The following is an 18,222-nucleotide window of genomic DNA, read 5'->3' as shown; positions in this document are numbered from 1 at the left end:
AAAGAGAAAAGTTCAGCGCCGTCCAAGTGGATGAAAGGGGACAAGGGTGTGTATGAAAGAAAAAGTGCACTAATGAGCCGGTGTGTCTGGCAGTGGTGCAGAATGTGTGCTTCTCCTGGTGAACTCTATCCACACTGCCAGCCCCGACACACACACACACTCACACGCGCACACACACACACACACACACACACACACACACACACACACACACATATGCGCACACGGTAGCATAACCCCCCCCCCCCACTAGCAGCCATCACCAGTCTCCTGTAACCTGATACTGGGACTGTGGCGATGCACACACACACACACACACACATTCGCTGCCTGTCTTGCTTTTTTATTCTAACACACACATGCACACACACACACACACACACACACACACACACACACGGAGGTCAAGTTGAGGTTGTGCTTCCATGACATCACTGTTGCCATGACTCATAAGTGTACCCCCAGGCACAGTAGGCCCTCTCCTCCACAGAACCTGTCAGAGGGACTCAACCGCTCACACGCACACACACACACGCACACACACACACACACACACACACACACACACACACACACACACACACACACACACACACACACACACACACACACAATCTCTCATTCATCACTTACTCCAAGTATACAGTGATATCCCAAACACAAATCACTTTACGCACAGGTGTACCGCGTGTGTGTGAATAGGTGCGTGTACGTTCGATGCAAGTCCTCCTCAGTCCTGTAACACACTCATCAGACAGGTTTGGTTTCATACGCGTCCTGCATTGCTGACCCTCACGCACGCACGGGCGCGCGCGCGCACACACACGCACACGTCCTGTGTGATTTACAGTGGTCAGACTCAGATGGAGAAAGCAGGCCTCCTCTGGTCGGAAAAACCTGGGCTGCGGGGATCGCACAGGGGGGAAAGACTTCCATTACCCACGCATGAACACACACTCGCTAACTTTCACTCCTGACAAAACTGAGCGTCTGGTAAATCAGCTTTAGACACACACACACGCTTTGAGTGTGTGTTTGTGTGCTTATGTTTATGCTACGTATGTGTGTGTGTGTGTGTGTGTCCTTATAATGGAACAGTCCAGCAGTATTTTATGCCTAAAAGGCAACTTTTCTGAACTTTAGAGCTGCAGCTATTGATTATTTTCATTTTTGATTCACTTCAATCAGTCAGTTAATAATTCATTCTACTAAAAATCCCTTCCATAATCTCCCAGAGTGCAGTGATGTGTTTAGACTGCTTGTTTTGTCCGATAAATAGTCCAAAACTAAAAGATATGTGATTCAAAATGACAAGAAAAACAGCAAAAAGCTACATTTTTGACGACTGACTTCAATGAATAATTTAGTGAATTAATTCTGATTGTCGACTAATTGATGTTGTTTGTAATAAATGAAATATATGTATAGTGATTACACTTGTTCATAGCATCTGTATGAGTTAACATTTACGCCTCTGATGTCTGGTTGGTGTTTTCCAAAAGGATCAGTATTTTCTGCCTCTCCCTGTGTGAATTATGCAGATGTGGTCGAGTATATTACACAGCGTCTGTGCCAAACACCCAAGTGAAATCAAAACACTACTTTAAAACGTAGAGCTTTATTAATCCTGCTTGTCTTTGCGTCCTTGCATACATATGGCATCATATTGAGCGGCGAGCCGTGCTGTGGGGCACTGGTGACGTCAGGCCGCTCTGGATAAATATTCACAGGTGTGGGGAGCATTGTGGGGAGTAATCATGATAATCACGATTGGGATAATGATTTGTGAACTAATGCCTTAAAAGATAATGAGCAGTTTCTATGTTCAGAACAAAATAGTCACGGTGGAACATGAGTCATGTTTATTCTATTTACTTTTTTTTCGGTGATCCCCATTTTTTGTGCTCTAGGTCAGGAATTCGTGACTAATGCCTTTTCTGCGGATCGTTGGATAATTTAGTGTTTTTTTCCGAGGGCTGTGTTCATCGTGACTCGATGGGATGAAGTGGGCGGCAGCTGAAGAAAACAAGTGTTGCATCACACACCATTAGACAACACGCTTTTTTAGAACTTAGGTCTGTTTTTACTCTATTTTGGCCCATTTCTGTGTTGTTTTTTCACAGACGACTGAGCTGCTATTTGGAATCCTTTCACAGACGATAATACGGCTGATTGGAGCGGGGCAGCGTGCGTTCGCTGACTTTTTGAGTTTCTCAATCTCAACGCAAACCTTGGCTGACCCTGGAGAGCAATGCGCCATAGATTTATAGATATCACAATAACACGCCTTGCGGGAATTGAAAACCTTCTTCTTGTCAATCAGCAGCCCCGTTTTCGGCAGCGCTGCCAAAATTGCTAATGTGCATCTGTTTTGAAACTCGGGATCGTGGAATGTTCTTATTTTTCATGTGAATAAAAAAAAAAAAATCAGGCACCAGAATCAAATTCAGAAATGTCGGATTTGTGCACACAGATTGCGATTGTGATTTGACATGTGGTGCAAATCCCCCCGTGATCTCTCTTCTCATGTCACACCCGCGGTGCCAGTCTCTCTTTTTTTGCTGACTACGACATAAAAAAAACCCTCTTGGAGTTGATTCTTGATAATGACTCTTTTATTTCTCTGTCTGTCTCCTCAGATCATGATTCAGAGGGGAAGCGTGTACAAGACATGCTGTCTACAATCGACAAACCACAGGTTGGTATGCATACCTCCACCCACAGCTGCGCACACACACACACACACGCACGCAGGCACACAAACCCGGCTCGCTTCTAACTACCTTCATCAATCATCTCTTGTCTGATGCAGTCATAGCTGGCATGAGTGTTGATGTCTTCTCCATATTTTCATCCTGTCTGTGTGATTAACATAAAAATCAGATGCTTACACTGAGACTAATAACTGCAGTGACGCGTGCGTCTTGAAGTCATTTCCAGGCCTTTAATAACAGTCACAAGAAAGCAAATTGATCGTTTCATCTCTGCTCACCTTGGCCACATGAGGGCAGCATCTGCTCATCCACGCCGTTCCCATCCCGCTGTGCCTTTATCAGCTGCAGAACACTGTAAACACCAACAGCTTTTTCTCCTTCCCCGAGGGGAACGTGAATGAACCAGCCGGAGCCGAGCAGACGTGCTTTGATAGAGAGGAATTGCGAGCTGTGGATTAAAGCGGTTTGGTCAGCAGGCTGTGCAATTGGACCATTTGATGTCTGCGAGCTTATGACAGGGCTGGAAATAGAGAGAATGGAGCGATGAAAGAGAGAGAAAACTGAGAGTAAAAAGGGGGAAAGGAAAGACGTGAGAAGAAGAGTTTTGAGCCCTTCAGGAGGGTTGAAGTCGATGCTCGGGGGCGATTTATTTGCCCTCGTAACCTCAAATCACCTCTTCCCTGATGCAGCGCGATTATTACAGTCGAATCTGAGGAGGGGATGGAAGAAGGGATGGAGGAAAAGGAGTACAGTTTTGAAATTGTCTTCTGTCACTGCTATCTTGTGTCATTAAGTGCAGATGTGCCACCTCTTGACCTTTACCTTAATGCATTTCTATAAGAGGCAGTTTGATTGGGTGAAAAGGGTTTTGCAGTCCTCCCTGCACAGCGAAAGTGCCTCTTGATTGATTCAGCTGCGTTCCACGCAGACAAGTGCTTCTGCCTTTCGTGGTCCTCATTTAAAAATGTTTACATTGCTACCGCGCTCCTCTCCTCGTACTGATTGTTTTTGTAGAAAAAAAAAAAAATCCTCTTTTAACTTCTCGCTCTTCCATTTTTGCTCTTTGAAGAAAAATGTAACAGGGTTACCGCAAAGGCCTGGAAGCTCATAGCAACCCAGGCCGCATTTACGTGCACGTGATGAGTTGATTAGGGCTGATAAGGTATTACACCAATTACAATGTTTACACAGGCTGCTCATTAGATGTTAATATACATATTCCCTCTCTATGACTTTGTATACATCTTCCTAACAGCTGTGGTGGTCACTCTGCTTTAGGACGAGTGTATGAAATAACAAGTTCTGGGACACACTCTGCTATGAGAAGAAAACGTCCGTCGCGAAGGACACTGCGAGCTGCCCTGCTCGTTACACTATGTGCTGTTTCCTGTAAATGTTTAGAATCCCCCAAACAAACAGCATGTACCATGACGGACGGTGCGTTTGTGTCGCGTTGATTTACGGATGTTTGGTTCAAAGACATGATAGAGCGTGCACAAAGATGCATTCCTTTAAAGCTTGAAACCTAAAAAGTGTGAATGATGGAAACAATACGGAGTCATAGTTTTCAAATGATGGTATAGATGCTCAAATCCTGCAGCATCAGCAGGACCAGAGCTGGTTGTCTACGTGAGCTCTACTTTACGTCTTTTCGTCATTGTTGTTGGATTGATGTGTATAAATGCAGCCGCTGAATGGAGTGTGAGCGCCAGAGAGATGCAGTGAAAGGTCACATTCGACAGCTATTAATGCTCTTACAAACAGTGAATAGAAGACGAGGGCTGATGATGGATACAGTAGATTTTCAGCACCTCGCGTTCAATGGTCTTTGTGCGGCGCAGTCTGTCAGGCAAATCAGTCGAAGATGACGAACAGACCGTCTCTTGGGGTCAAAGGGCAGGACGACCGCAAACCCCTGAAGGCCACCCTCCATTCTTCATCTCTGTTTCTCATCCTGCTTTTTCTTTGTACCCTTTTCTTTCTGCTTTCTGTCACTTCGTCTCGGCCTCTCTGTCTTCATCTGTCGCCGTTTGGCACATTGAGCCATTGCTGCATGTCATTCATTACATGGAAGCCTTGGCATGGTATTTATGTATCCGCGGTGGGCTAAGTGGGCGTGAAAAAGTGCCCCGAGACGTTCTCAGGCATGTGGATACAGTCATGTGACCTCATAAAACCTAATAATCATGATCAGAACTCTCAATAAAATGACATTCATGTCTGTCTTTCCGCTTTTTCCTGTTTGGCTGTCTGTCTGTCTTCCTCATAGACTGTCTAGGCATGGTTGTGGTTTGCAGTGCCCTCAAGGCGCATTCATCGCCTGTTCAGTGGATGTGGAGTCTGGAATAGCAGCAGACTGTGCTAAATCACGCTAAATTGGCTCACCCACCATGTGCCGCAGCTAAAACTCCCATAAACATGCACGCACTTGCAGGCGCGCAGACAAACATGCAGGCCTCTTTCTTGTCTTTGTTCATTTTAATTCTCAGCTGCGCGCCCGCCATGGATGTGGAGTGATGCTTTCAAAGACGCATTGTCCGACACACTGGCAAAAAAAGCAGTTGCACATTCAGAATTATGGCAAAACAAACACCTTTATAGACTGATTTAAGCTTCGTAGAGCTGCTGCTGCCCAGAAGTGATAGACATGAAGCATTGGGTTAGTTCACGGGCACGGAAGTCATACACCCACTGACTGAATCACAGTTTCCAATCACACCAATCACACTCTCACATCAAGGCGTCCCGTTTAGCTGCCACCCCTTCCTCACTGATTGCTGTGACTCCAACAGAGCTTCCCTTGTTAAATAAAAATGATATTTAACCAGAAAAGGCCTTTGAGAGGAAGCTCTCTTTTGCAGTGATGCCCTGATAACAACATATATAATAATTGCTGCTTCTGGCAAAGCTTTGTCTCCACCACCCCAGCCTCCGCCTTTCTAATTCAGAGTCCTGACATGTCTCAAAGGGCGAAAATTTTTAATGTCTTGCGTTGGACCCACTCTCATGTACCCATGAGGGCTTTTCTGCATCGTGCTCCCTGTTTTGTGTTAGCAAGCACCTTAGCTAATCCAGAGAAACGTTTCATGCATGCTTGGCTTCATTGTTTATAACATACGGTCTATATGTTGATGCGTGTTTTACAGGTGTCCAATGTGCAGGCGCGGGCTGCACGGCTGTCCTGGGCCCCCCCGGCAGGGCTGGTGAACAGGCATAGTAACGGGATGCCTGTGTCCTGCTCCTTCGAGGTGTCTCTCTCGGATAAAGGACGAGACGGAAAGTATCGCCTTATATACAGGTAGGAAACGCGCTCCAAGCTAAAAGCACGCAGCATCTGCTGCAAGTACGCTGGCGTGACTTTTGTGCTTGGTTTTCGTGTGTGTTTCAGTGGTGAAGAACTGGAGTACCATCTGAAAGACCTAAGGCCAGCGACAGACTACCACGTACGGTAAGGATGTTAGCGCTGGATGGACGACACTGCTTTCACACCTGTGTTTTTGTTCCATCCCCATGATCTGTATGTTAGGCTTGTAGGTTTCTCTATATGAAGACTCACTGTCCAACGTTTGATGTCTCTTAAGGGTGTCTGCGATGTACAACTCGGTTCGAGGCTCGTGTTCAGAGGCCGGCTCGTTCACCACACACTGCAGCGTCCCCGACGTCCCGTTATCCCCGAAACTCTCCCACCGCACCAAGACCACCCTCACCCTACAGTGGAAGGTACAGGCACAAACATCTTCATCTTCCTCTTCATCTCAACCTCATATAGTAAAACATGTATGAGAATGAACTGATGCTACTCAAGGAGAATCAGTTTACAGCTAATCTCACGTGTCCACTGTGCTTTATTTGTGATGCACTTTGCAAAAAAAATCTCATTGTTTGATGAAAGTCAACCAATTGATTTACCTCCCAGCGTGACTTTGTCAGCCTGAAAGCAGCTAATAGAGAGACATTGTTGTGTTGCTGCACAATGCCGACAGGGCACACCCCTCCAGCCTCTCTGACCTTTTCTGCACTAGTCATTTTTATCCACTCTCCCTGTCGCTGATAAAGATTGACATCGCTCACCCAGACAGGATATGAGGCCAGTCATAAAAACACGGCAGGTATTTCGTCTGTCTCGGTGTCAGATTCTTTTGTCCTCGGCTAATCTCTCTCTCCGTCTTGTCATCCGCAGCCCCCAGGCGACAACGGATCCAAAATCACAAACTACCTGCTCGAGTGGGATGAGGTAAGTCTGTCTCTTGAAGTCTGTTATCTGTCATACTTTGCCCGTGTTTTAAATAACCACTTACACCCATCGCAGGTGTCAGCAACCGGATGTTAACGTTCGCCTCCTCAGACAAGATGTAATAAGCCTGTAAATTATGCCCGTCGACCCGCACTTCACTTCTCCTTTTTTGTACATTTTCACTCAGCTTTCATCTGCTTCATTCTTTTCTTTAATCTCCTATCGCAATTAATCGTATCCCCTGCTCTCATCTTATCTCACTTTATTTTGCGTGTGCTCCCTCCTCTCTTCTCTGCAGGGAAAGAAGAACAGTGTTTTCAGAGAATGTTACTTTGGGAGCCAGAGACACTGTAAGCTGACACGACTCTACCCCGCCTGTGGCTACACGTTCAGAGTGGCTGCGCACAATGACATTGGCACAAGGTACTGTCGCCTATCACTGAACACACAGACACGCATCATCGTAATAACTCTTTCTTATAACATGTTTGTATACCGTAGGAGCGCGGATTTATTAAACAAACATGACAGCTTTTCTCATGGGGACATCACAGCTGGCCCATAACATGATGGGAGGTCTGAAACCGTATTTAGAGCAACCACACTTGCAGCAAATTGAATCAGTGTCAACCTCAACATGTGCGTTTTCATGATAAAGTCCGAATAAATCTGCACACCCCCATAATGATGGACGGAGATGCACAAACATGCACCAGTCCATCTTTAGCTGTTATTCTGCATGTGACATGAGTCATCTACCTCATTCTCATTTTCCCTCCATTTCCCCTCTCCTCTCGTCTCCTCTCTGTCATTATGGCGGGGAACATCTCGCCTGCAGTTGTTAGGGTGGCGGGGGGAGAAGGGAGGAGGTGATAAAGGGCAGCGAGAGCGAGGGAGGAGATATTAGCTCTCTGGCTGAACTCAAAGCGGCCTTAATGCATCCTTCAGCTTGATCCCCCTTTGAAGCCGCGATCACACGCAGGCGCACAAACATACTCGGCACACGCAAGCTTTTGATTACCTGCAGCTTTTCTTACTGGAAGAAAGTTTTATAACCTGTCAGACCTCTGCTGCTGGTCATACATTCAGATTCTTTCCCATCTCCATCTCTAAAATGAGCCGTCTCCTGGCATGGGTATGTGTCCTATTTTACCCGGTCACAGCTTTTCTTCTTCATCTCCTCACTGTCTCCACTGGGAGCTCCTCAAACCCCTGACTTTTCCAAAATACTCCTCTCCCCCTGCAGAAAAAATTGCGTCAGCCCTTTAAATAAAAACGAAAAATGTAAGATGGAAATGCGTTTGTGTTTTGTCCAGTGGCTTCAGCACAGAGGTGGTGTTTTACACCATGGGCACCCTGCCTGCCCTGCCTCTGGCACCACGGCTGGTCAGGGCGGGGGTGTCCTGGGTGACCCTGGAGTGGGGGCGTCCTGAGGGCAGTCCAAGCGAGGAGCAGCTCAAATACACACTTGAGATCCAGGAGGACAACAGCGTGAGTACCACACAATCGTAAACACCCATATTATATGAAAACATATAAACTTTATATTACTGGCACCAGTTCCTTTCCATTGCATTAAAAACAACCCTCATAGATTTAAATGTGGCAGGAGCTACAAAATCCACCATAGTAAACGCCTTAATTTGGTTTTGTGAAACTTTCTGGGGGTTTTTTTGTTATTTGATTAAGCCCTGTGTGATCAGCTGTCAGCATTTCTTGAATCTATATGCTTAGAAATGCACACTGATGCTAATAGATGCAAACACACACAGACCACTGACATTGTTTCACCCACAGGGAACGGACTTTCATCCAAAGTACACTGGAGAAAACTTGACCTGTACTGTACAAGGCCTGAAGAGGAGTACACAGTATAAATTCAGGGTAAGTGACGACGCCGTGGATGCCGACGCATGTTTGTTTCTGCCTCTTTGCATGAATGTGGACTATTACAAAGATCTTTGAATGGAAAGACATGTTTTTGATTTTCCCCCTATGTTTGTGTCACAAAAGTGCTTTAAAGGAATAGCAGTTAGCTTAGCTTAGCTGAGCTCAGTTTAGCTTAGCGTAAGTACAGGAAACAGCTGTAGTCTTGCTGTCCACCAGGAAGTTAATGGCCTCGCTAAGAATTGTCTCCAGCACTGGGCAGGTGAGCTAGGCTAGCTGTTTCCCCCTGGTTTCCAGTCTTTGTGCTAAGATAAGCTAACGAGCATATGTGCACATGTCAGAATGATAGAAATGGGCCATAATTAGCATGATTAGCATTAGCTACTTTGGCATACATGATGAGTGGGATTTGCCACATGGGATGGTACAATAAGAACAGCAAAATTAGATGGAAAAAGTGAAAACTGAAACAATATGGTATTCAGAGTTTAACTACTTGACCTAGTTTTCTTATTTCAGGTCCAGCTTGAGTACAGCTTTTAACGCCGTATACAAATGTCCTCAGTGGTTATACAATGTCCATCAATCTGAGAAGGAATATGGCATTTTACCATCATTGGCTGCAATTTGACCAGTAGTGAAACAAGGCAATTCAGGAGCCATTTAGCGAGTGCAGAACACTGTCCGGCTCTAATAATAAAAGCTGTGATAGCTCGTGATAATGGGAGGACACTGTGAAACAACATGTACCGACAGTAGATCTCTGTAAGTGCGTTTGATTGTGTGTTGATGCAAGTACTCGTGTGTCTTGTCATAAACAGTGTATTATGGTGCCATCATCTCAAACAACACCTTCCATGTACTTTCACGTATACATGTCCTCACTCACACTGCCGGACGAGGCGGTAGAGGTTCTGAGACACAAACACACACATGCTCACACACAAAGAGAGGCCTCTGTGTTCTTTGTGATGTTCATACGGTGCGAACGTCTGGGAACAAAGCAAATTGATTGTCTGCTGGATGGGGTAATGGAGGGAGTAAAGTGAAGAGAAATGAACCAGGATAATCACAGGTGAAGGAGCAGAGAGTAATGGCTTCTATTAATCAGGACAGTTCCTTTACTTCTTGATAGATTTCTCTGTATGTTCCCTTCTCTCATCCATTTCCTTCCATACCGTCCTTCCTTTACGCCCTTCATGTCCTTCTATCACCCTCTCTCCCTTTTCTCTCGCCTTGTCTCCGTACTTTAACCCTCCGCTCTGTCCGTTTCCCTCCCTGCAGCTCATAGCATCGAACACGGAGGGAAAGAGCAGTCCCAGTGAAGTGTTGGTGTGCACCACCAATCCAGACAAACCCGGCCCTCCGTCTACACCCTGTGTCACCGCGGCGACGCCCTACGGATTTACCGTCACATGGGGTAAAAATATACGCCCACACATGCGTATGCACAGACGGACAGTATTGTTTTAGTACATTTTTATTCTCAAAAATACAGAAAACACGGATGAAAATGCACAACAGTGACCACCAAAAGTGAAATTTACGTTTGCGTTCATGAGTGTTGACATCATAAATTACCCACTAAACAAAATCCATCATTTTCAAGCTCTAACATACAGATACATTCAAAGGAGTGTGTTTTTGACCATCATTCCTAATAATCTGTTGTAGTCACTTACTAAATGTGTTTCTAGTTCATGTTTTATTAGTCAATTTTTTAAAAACAAGAAAGCCAAGGCCTCACAATTTCCTCCGTGTGTTATTTGAATAATGGAATAAGTTGTAAAATATTCTGGTTTCATTCAAGCACAGCAAGTGTAGGACTTTAAAGTGGTAGAAATATTCAAAATGCCAGAAACTGTGTGACCTCCCTGGGCCTCACTTTTTACAAAATTCATTAAATGGAGATTTGAGCGGTGTAGACACTCAAAAAAACTCGACTTGGGAAGAAGAAACTTTAACGTTACAGGATAAAATTACTCATGAAAGATGGGAAATCATGGACAAACTGCTGCCTCCGGGGTGTTATCATGGATCCGAGGTAGAGGCCATAAAAGCCATCATGTCTGCTATCATCCATCTGTCCTGCATTAGTACTGCAGGAGTCAGGGCGGCCTGTCTGTTCTCAAATGCTGTAATAGCTCTAAACACGACACATTTTAAAGCGCTATACAATTGTCTTTATTTCGCAGTAAGTAGTGTGATTTCTGCACTTGCTGCAGCTCGACCGTTTCAAAGTGATTTAGCTGCAGAACACTTCCTCATTACGTCCTGTATTTTTGCTTTAGGCATGTATTCATTAAGAGGGCACTACCCAGGGGTGTGCTTAACTGTATGGCACCAGTGTTGATGCAATAAGTATGAGATGAGGCACAGCCAAGTAGGTTGTTTCCAGCAGTGCTGATTTAGCTATAATCTCTGAATAAATCATCCACATTAGTGTATTATTTTATAGTTCCCATCACAATATGGCTCCCAGAGTTTTTTTAGTCTGCATACAGATGGATACAGAAATTAAAGAAACTGGAGCAATTTCTTACCTGCTGTGTTGCTACTGAAACACAGTCTCCCACAGCTGCTCGCGCTTAATGAGTAGTAATATAATGTCTTCAGGACATATGCTAAATATCATGAGAACTCTCAGCTGATGACTTATGAATGTGCGTTTTGTCATTTGGTATTGATTCTGTACTGCTGCTGCACCGTTTTCCAATCATTTGATGCCTCTTCCTGGAGCCGCACGTATTCCTCTAAGCTCCAGCGAGTGATGTTTATGCGAGATGTTAGCCCCCGCTAAAATGAGTCTGTCTGCTCCTCCAACAGATCCCCCCCAGGACAACGGCGGCTCAGAGGCTCTCACGTACCTGCTCGAGACCTCAGAGGGATGCTCTGAAGGTACGTCTTAAACCCGTCTGTTCGTGCTTCCGCCCATCCTCACCACACGTTCAGCTAATTCAAGAGCTCCTCCTTAAGTCCATCATCTTATAGCACAAAGCTCAGAAGACGCAATCCTTCCTTTGTCCCCTGTGCACGTTCTGTCTGTGTGCGATTTGCTGTACTTACTCTCTTAAGAAGAATACCGGCCATAATTTGCTCTTTGTTAGCTTCAATTTAGCACACAGCGTCCTTAAGATTTCCTCAGATCTGTACTCCAGGAAACCAAATGTTCTCTTGTTTCTGTCAGGCTACACAACAGGGAGAGAAAAGGGGTGTAATTTTAGAAAAAAAAGATCCTTAGTTGTTTTTTATTGAGAGCCTAACGTTCAAAAACTGCTGTGATTTAATCAGATTTGACCGAACCGCTGTCTGACTGTCATCACACTCTGATTGCTTGAGAGAAGCACAGACATGACCCCTCCGGTCTCAGATCTGTATGTCCTTTTTTCTGTCCTTTCCACCTTCCACCTTCCACCAATGGTGAACTCTCAGAATGGCCCTGACTCATCGCTGTGATTCATTACATTATTGAGTATATGTTGTGTGTGTTGCCTTAATGCTCTGAAACACCATCTTTCTGAGGTGCAGGGCTTGAACGCCACCTTATGCTGCAGTCAGTGTGTAAATACCTCAGTTACATGCATTCATAATCACAATCTGTACCCTCTTCTGCTGCAAAATCGCTTTCCACGCTGTGGCGTAAACATGACCTACGTACACAAGTGATGCCCACGCAGTCCATCAACAGAACAGTTAGATGAAGTGGCGCACAGCTATTAATTAGGCCAACTGGACACTGTTTCCCAGAAAATAAGTAGGTCAGCTGCAGCATAAATATAAAATGGCAAGCGTTTATGTGAATGCACTTACGCTCATATATATGATCGGTTGTGTAATTGTGTTTTCTGTGTGTGTGCAGCGAGCCAGTGGGAGGTAGCGTACAGTGGTCCAGCAACAGAATGTGTGTGTGAGGATCTGACACCGGGGACCTTCTACCGCCTACGCGTGTGCAGCATCACCACCGGAGGACACAGCCCTGTAAGACGCGTGCACGCGTACATGCAAAAGTGTAACTTTAAATTTCCACAAACACTCAGGAGTGAGTCAGCAGCGATGCGTCAGTGATGCTTGAAAAACGAGGGGGACGATCTACAATCTGCACACACATGAGCAGCAAACATTTCTGATTTCTAACTGTAGTTCCCTCTCTTACGTTTTGATTTCCTGTGTTTGTCATCTCTCCTGAAGTGCACTGTTAGTGTTCCGGTCCGTACATTAAGCGTCCCGCCAGGGCCCTGCCAGCCACCAAGGATTGTGGGTAAAGCCAAACACAAGGAAGTGCAGTTAGAATGGGGTGAGTGCAGACATGCACGTACGCTGTGTTCAGTTTTATTTCCTTGAATGTCTTTATTTTTATTGTTGATTTTTTTTTTATGCAAGGCAGCTAAATCGCCCACTGGCTTCTTAATATGTTTCCCTGGCCAACTCTAATGTAACCTTAGTCAACCATGTTTCAGCCTAATTGAGCCCTGATTTAGCCAATTAAATGCCTAACCTAGCCTCATATCTGACTTCACTCTCCTAATGTCGTCCCATTATTGCAGATTAGTGCTGTTATCTGCTGGCAGGCGAAAGTCTCCCAGCCTGAAACGCTGGGGAAGTTCTTGTTTTAACTAGTTTAATACAGCTGGCCACAGCCCTAATCAGCTCACATTCATGCAGCGCCGCTGCAATTACTGCCTGGAGAAGAAGGTCAGACATAATGTATCGGAGGGTTTTCCCCACTGTCTCCGTCATTTATTACTTTCACCGTAGTGCAACCAAAGTCAAGCAGCTAGCGGGGGAAAGAATCCCTTTGGAAGTGCACCTGGTGAACTGATCTGCAAACACGATATCTAAAACTAAACATAATATTGAGTAAATCCTAAAGTTTATCCATAAAAGGAGTCATATCATCACATAGATTTTGATTTAATGCCAGCTGTACGATTGTGATTGCTTTCTCTGTCGCCTCGTAGATGCCCCTGCATCTGAGGGAGTATGCGAGGAGTGTGTGTTCAGTCTGGAGATGAGTGAGGGCGACACCAAGCCAGCAGAGGTCTACCATGGGTCAGAGCTGCAGTGCACTGTGGGAAGTCTGCTCCCTGGTGCCACATACAGCTTCCGTCTGCGGGCTGCCAACGAGGCCGGGGTGAGAAATTCACACGCACGCACAGCAGGAATATGATGAATAATAATAAAGAAAGAAATAGGAAACCCATCAACTAGTAATTTGCCAGGCAAGACCATAAAAAAAATCACTTCCCTGATGAGACATTTTGAAGTCTGGAGCATGCATCCCAACAAGTCAGCTTGTCAAGCTGCATAAAAGTAATTTTAATTTTCCGCTTGACCAGCATGAAATTGGACATTTAATGGCTCTTGTGTCCATGAAATCCACTCGGCACATCGAGTGTGTGAACTGTGGAACCTCTTCATATGATACAAATACGAATAATCAAGTCTTAATTCAACTTAAAATGTGTTTTTTTATCGTAGCCACACACACACACACACACACACACACGGGCACACGCAGACAAGGAGCCAGTATCTGTTAGGTTAGAGTGTCCCAGACAGACTAACAGCGTCTGTGCTTGGAGCTAGCTAGCACTCAGACTGGCTGATCAGATGCAGGCACAGACACGGCACACACCCTTAAAAACAGGAAAGAACAGCACACACACACACGCAGAGGGCACCAAAAAACACACGCAGACAGAGGGAGCCCATGTGATCTGCGCTGCCAGGTTAAACACACGTCTCACACATGTCTCTTTCTGCCTTTTCAGTTCGGAGCGTACTCTGAGCCAACAGAGGTGACGACTGCAGCGGGTCCTCCGGGCCAGTGCGGGGCGCCACTCATCACTCTCACCAGTAACACCTGCGTAACGCTCAACTGGGAGGTGAGACAAATGCAGATGCACTCTGGCGTTTTTCAAAGGAAGGAACCGGTTTTCTGAGCAAAGACAGACAGCTATCTGCAGAGGCCCAACCTCCCTTTTCCTGGTTCTACTGACCTAAAAACCTGCCATTTAAAATGCTAGTAGACCCAGGAGACTGTGTGTTCATAGCAATCTTCCCCTGGATGATGCATCCGAATTGAAAGAAAGTCTCTGGTGTTGTGTCTTGAATTAAATAAAGCCGGTCCCTGGTAGCACGGTCCTCATTTCCCTTCGCCTGGATTTATTCTTTATTCCTTGATGGCAGTATCTTTTACTTCCCATTTCCTGTTGGTTTCCCTGAGCTGAGTGTGTGTTTCTGTGTGACGCAGAGTCCCGAGGGCTCGGGTACAGACATCTCTGAGTATCGTTTGGAGTGGGCGAGGGAAGAGGAGCCCATGGAGCTCATCTACTGCGGGTCTGCCACACAGTGTGAGCTGTCAGACTTGACGCCTGCCACGGATTTCTGCTGCAGGCTACAGGTAACGCACGCAAGCATGCTCGAAGCTGCCTGTGGCCGTGAAATCCACGTGCACTCACAGATACTGCGTTGATGCGCAGGCACGCAGGGATTTTTGATTCCAAGACATAAAAAGTCTGCAGCATGCAGCCGTGACAGAGACTCGGTCAGGACACTAACACAGACAGATACACAACACTCACATATAAATATCAGCCGGGGGAGCTTCAAGTACCAGAGGGCAGTGAAAGGTTGATGGTAATTGATTCTATTTGTGTTCTGACTCTTAATCTAGTGCATAAATAAGTGCTCTCTTTCTTTTTCCCTGCGGATTTGCCACACACACACACACACACACACACACACACACACACACACACACACACACACACACACACACACACACACACACACACACACACACACACACACACACACACACACACACAGTACTGTCTTGCCTTCTCCCCTGATGTACCCTCTAAAGCTTTGAATCCAATAACAGCACATTTTATGGCTCACCTCTTTATGAGCTCATTTATAGTTTAAAGGACAGCACAAGGTCATCCCAATATCCTAATGCTTTTGTGTGCGCACATGCAATTTGTCTTCCTGTGTTTGTGTGCAGGCGTGCGCTCTTATGTGAGGTAATGGGACAGATGTGAACTGCAGGGACCCAGTTGAGGTCTCTGGCTCAAATCTGCGGAGCCTGACACACGCTTGTTATATGAGAACACTTTAAATAGCCAGACACTCGCGCAGTGAAAAGGTAAATAAAGAGGTCCTCACATTTCTTTATGTTTTTCAAGCCTCGCCAAAACATCTTCAACACATGAAGATAAATCAGAAATATGACTGAAGCATCATTCTTCCCGTCGCACCCTCAAAGTATGTAGATAGTTTATTGCCAGGATGAAGCAGTAAGTCAAGACTTTTCTCTCAGCGCTCTGTAGGCTGCAAATCACGCCTTCTGCTCCTTGATTGTGAGCTCAGGTTAATGCTGCCGGGCTGTTCTGGGAAAGTGGTTACAGTACGTTTTTTAGAGTGAGAAATAAGCACCGCTCGTGTTTTTGGAAGTGCTGTATGTTTGTTGCTTTTTTCAATTACAATAAATCCATCATTTGTTACTGTATGCTTGCCGGTTAAAAGAAAAGCAAAGAACAATTTGTTGATTTTTTTCTTATTTTAGCTCAAGCTTTCAGATGTCCTAGTTCTGTCCACGGTGAGTTTATGTGAGGCATTGAAGAGGTTACCTGAGGTGGAAATATTTGTGTTGCACAGTGAAAGAAATGGAGCAATGTTCTTTCACTAAGAACATTTGAATTGATCTCTGCTGGTTTTCCTGTGGTACTCATTTCACCCGTCTCCTCCGTGTCTCTCACCCGCTCTGTGTTTTCGTGTCCCGCTCAGGCGGTGAATCAGGCCGGTGCTGGTCAGTACAGCGAGCAGGTGAGTTTCCGGACCCCGGCGACAAACCCTGACCCGGTGTCCTCCCTCGTCCTCCTGGACCTCCCAGCCTCCTCGGAGTCGGGTCACTCCCCATCTACCTGCCTCTACCTGAAGTGGGACGAGCCAAACAGCAACGGTGCGGACATCACCTCCTACGTCATCACCCTGGACGACCAAACCATCACTGTGGAGTCGGGGACAAGCCACCTTGTCACAGACCTGCAGCCAGACAGTGAATACAGGTACTGGGATTGATGATGATGATGAACGCCGAATCATTTTCACTTCCTGTACATGAGCTACAAGTAAATACACAACATGAATTGGCAGGCACAAGAAAAAACGGGAGAAATATATTTTTAGTATTTATTGTTTTGCCCCCTGGTTGTGCATCAGTTCAACAGAATATCATTCTAGTGTCCATTCACAACAATGGAGACCTTATTTCAATACAGACAGTGGTGGAGGAATTATTCAGATGCTTTACTTCAGTAAAAGTACTAATAACTCACAGTAAAAATACTATATTACATAGTACATCACTTTCATCCAACATGTAAATATACATGGCGATTTGAGCTGAAGGTACACAGGTATCAGTAGTGGTTTATAGTCGCTGTAGTAATGTGCATGATGTTTGCATGAGCGGTGATGTCAGACCTGCTGTACTGGAGCAGTAAACATCTACTCAGTAACCTGAATCACCAGCTACTGTTGTTATGCCTCTGTATGCCATTCTGTGATTACCTGTGTGTGTGTGCGCGCGTGTGCGTAAGTGTCCGTGTAGTGAGTTCTTTGAACTGGGGGAGGAAAAAGGAGGGTGTCCAGGGTAGACGACATGTGAAGAGGCAGAGCGATCGTACACCATTGTTTTCATTCTGAGCTTGTTTTTGTCCCAGTGTCACTCTGCTCTGTTGCATAATGGCTTCCACTGAGGCAGAACACTGTGCATGCGTGTGCTCGTGCACATGCATGCGGATATATGTGCGTGCGTGCGTGCGTGCGCACCAATGACGGTAATTCTGGTTGTTATTTACAGCAGTGGGGTACTTGAAGTGGTATTATTCCGATTTTATTTGTGCTTTGTGAAGGGCCACAGTTGATGTTGTTTGCTCTGTCGGGGGTGGGGGGGGTGGGGGTGGGGGGGCTGTGTGTGCGCTTTAGTCCAGGTTTGAAATGTCTTCATTCTGAGGTTATTGTTGACAGATAATGTTTTGATTTCAGGAGGTTTTCTTGTCCTTTGTCTGCTCAAATAGTCATTTTAATGTATTTTTTTACATTTTACACGTCAAGAAAAGTTACATTAGTACACCTGAACGGCATGTTTTCTGCTTGCAGTTCATGTTTTTATTGAAAGCTTCGTAACCTTTTGGTGTCCAGCAGCTTAAAAACAAGCACTGGCAGCAGAGATTGTTTTTTTCCCCTCCGGTTTCACAGCCTTCCATCAGCACCTTCTCTTAATGTCATCACAGCCCATTAATACTGCTAAAGGTTTAAGTCTGTGGAGACATATTAAGAGGATAATTGCCACATTCAGACGTAACTGAGTGATTCATT

At 45.5% G+C, this 18,222-nt stretch overlaps 1 protein-coding gene across 3 annotated transcripts in view; it reads left to right on the top strand.

The window, feature by feature from the left end:
- The window catches only part of fndc3ba (fibronectin type III domain containing 3Ba), a 91,053-nt gene that overhangs the window by 60,474 nt on the left and 12,357 nt on the right, over positions 1-18,222 (top strand). For 2 of the 3 annotated variants that reach the window (XM_070979889.1, XM_070979890.1), the window contains exons 8-23: positions 2,640-2,698; positions 5,861-6,012; positions 6,103-6,162; positions 6,296-6,434; positions 6,895-6,948; positions 7,247-7,371; positions 8,265-8,439; positions 8,746-8,832; positions 10,120-10,255; positions 11,662-11,733; positions 12,695-12,813; positions 13,024-13,129; positions 13,794-13,966; positions 14,607-14,720; positions 15,089-15,238; positions 16,627-16,907. In XM_070979889.1, coding sequence (XP_070835990.1) covers positions 2,640-2,698; positions 5,861-6,012; positions 6,103-6,162; positions 6,296-6,434; positions 6,895-6,948; positions 7,247-7,371; positions 8,265-8,439; positions 8,746-8,832; positions 10,120-10,255; positions 11,662-11,733; positions 12,695-12,813; positions 13,024-13,129; positions 13,794-13,966; positions 14,607-14,720; positions 15,089-15,238; positions 16,627-16,907 — 2,002 coding nt within the window. Of the gene's footprint in view, positions 1-2,639; positions 2,699-5,860; positions 6,013-6,102; positions 6,163-6,295; positions 6,435-6,894; positions 6,949-7,246; positions 7,372-8,264; positions 8,440-8,745; positions 8,833-10,119; positions 10,256-11,661; positions 11,734-12,694; positions 12,814-13,021; positions 13,130-13,793; positions 13,967-14,606; positions 14,721-15,088; positions 15,239-16,626; positions 16,908-18,222 lie in introns of all 3 variants that reach the window. The other variant, XM_070979891.1, reaches the window with a different exon arrangement.

Source organism: Chaetodon trifascialis, chromosome 14 (assembly GCF_039877785.1).
Source record: "Chaetodon trifascialis isolate fChaTrf1 chromosome 14, fChaTrf1.hap1, whole genome shotgun sequence".
NCBI classification, from domain to species: domain Eukaryota; kingdom Metazoa; phylum Chordata; class Actinopteri; order Chaetodontiformes; family Chaetodontidae; genus Chaetodon; species Chaetodon trifascialis.
The sequence above is the reverse complement of the archived record's forward strand: the minus strand, read 5'-3'. Positions and strand labels throughout refer to the sequence as shown.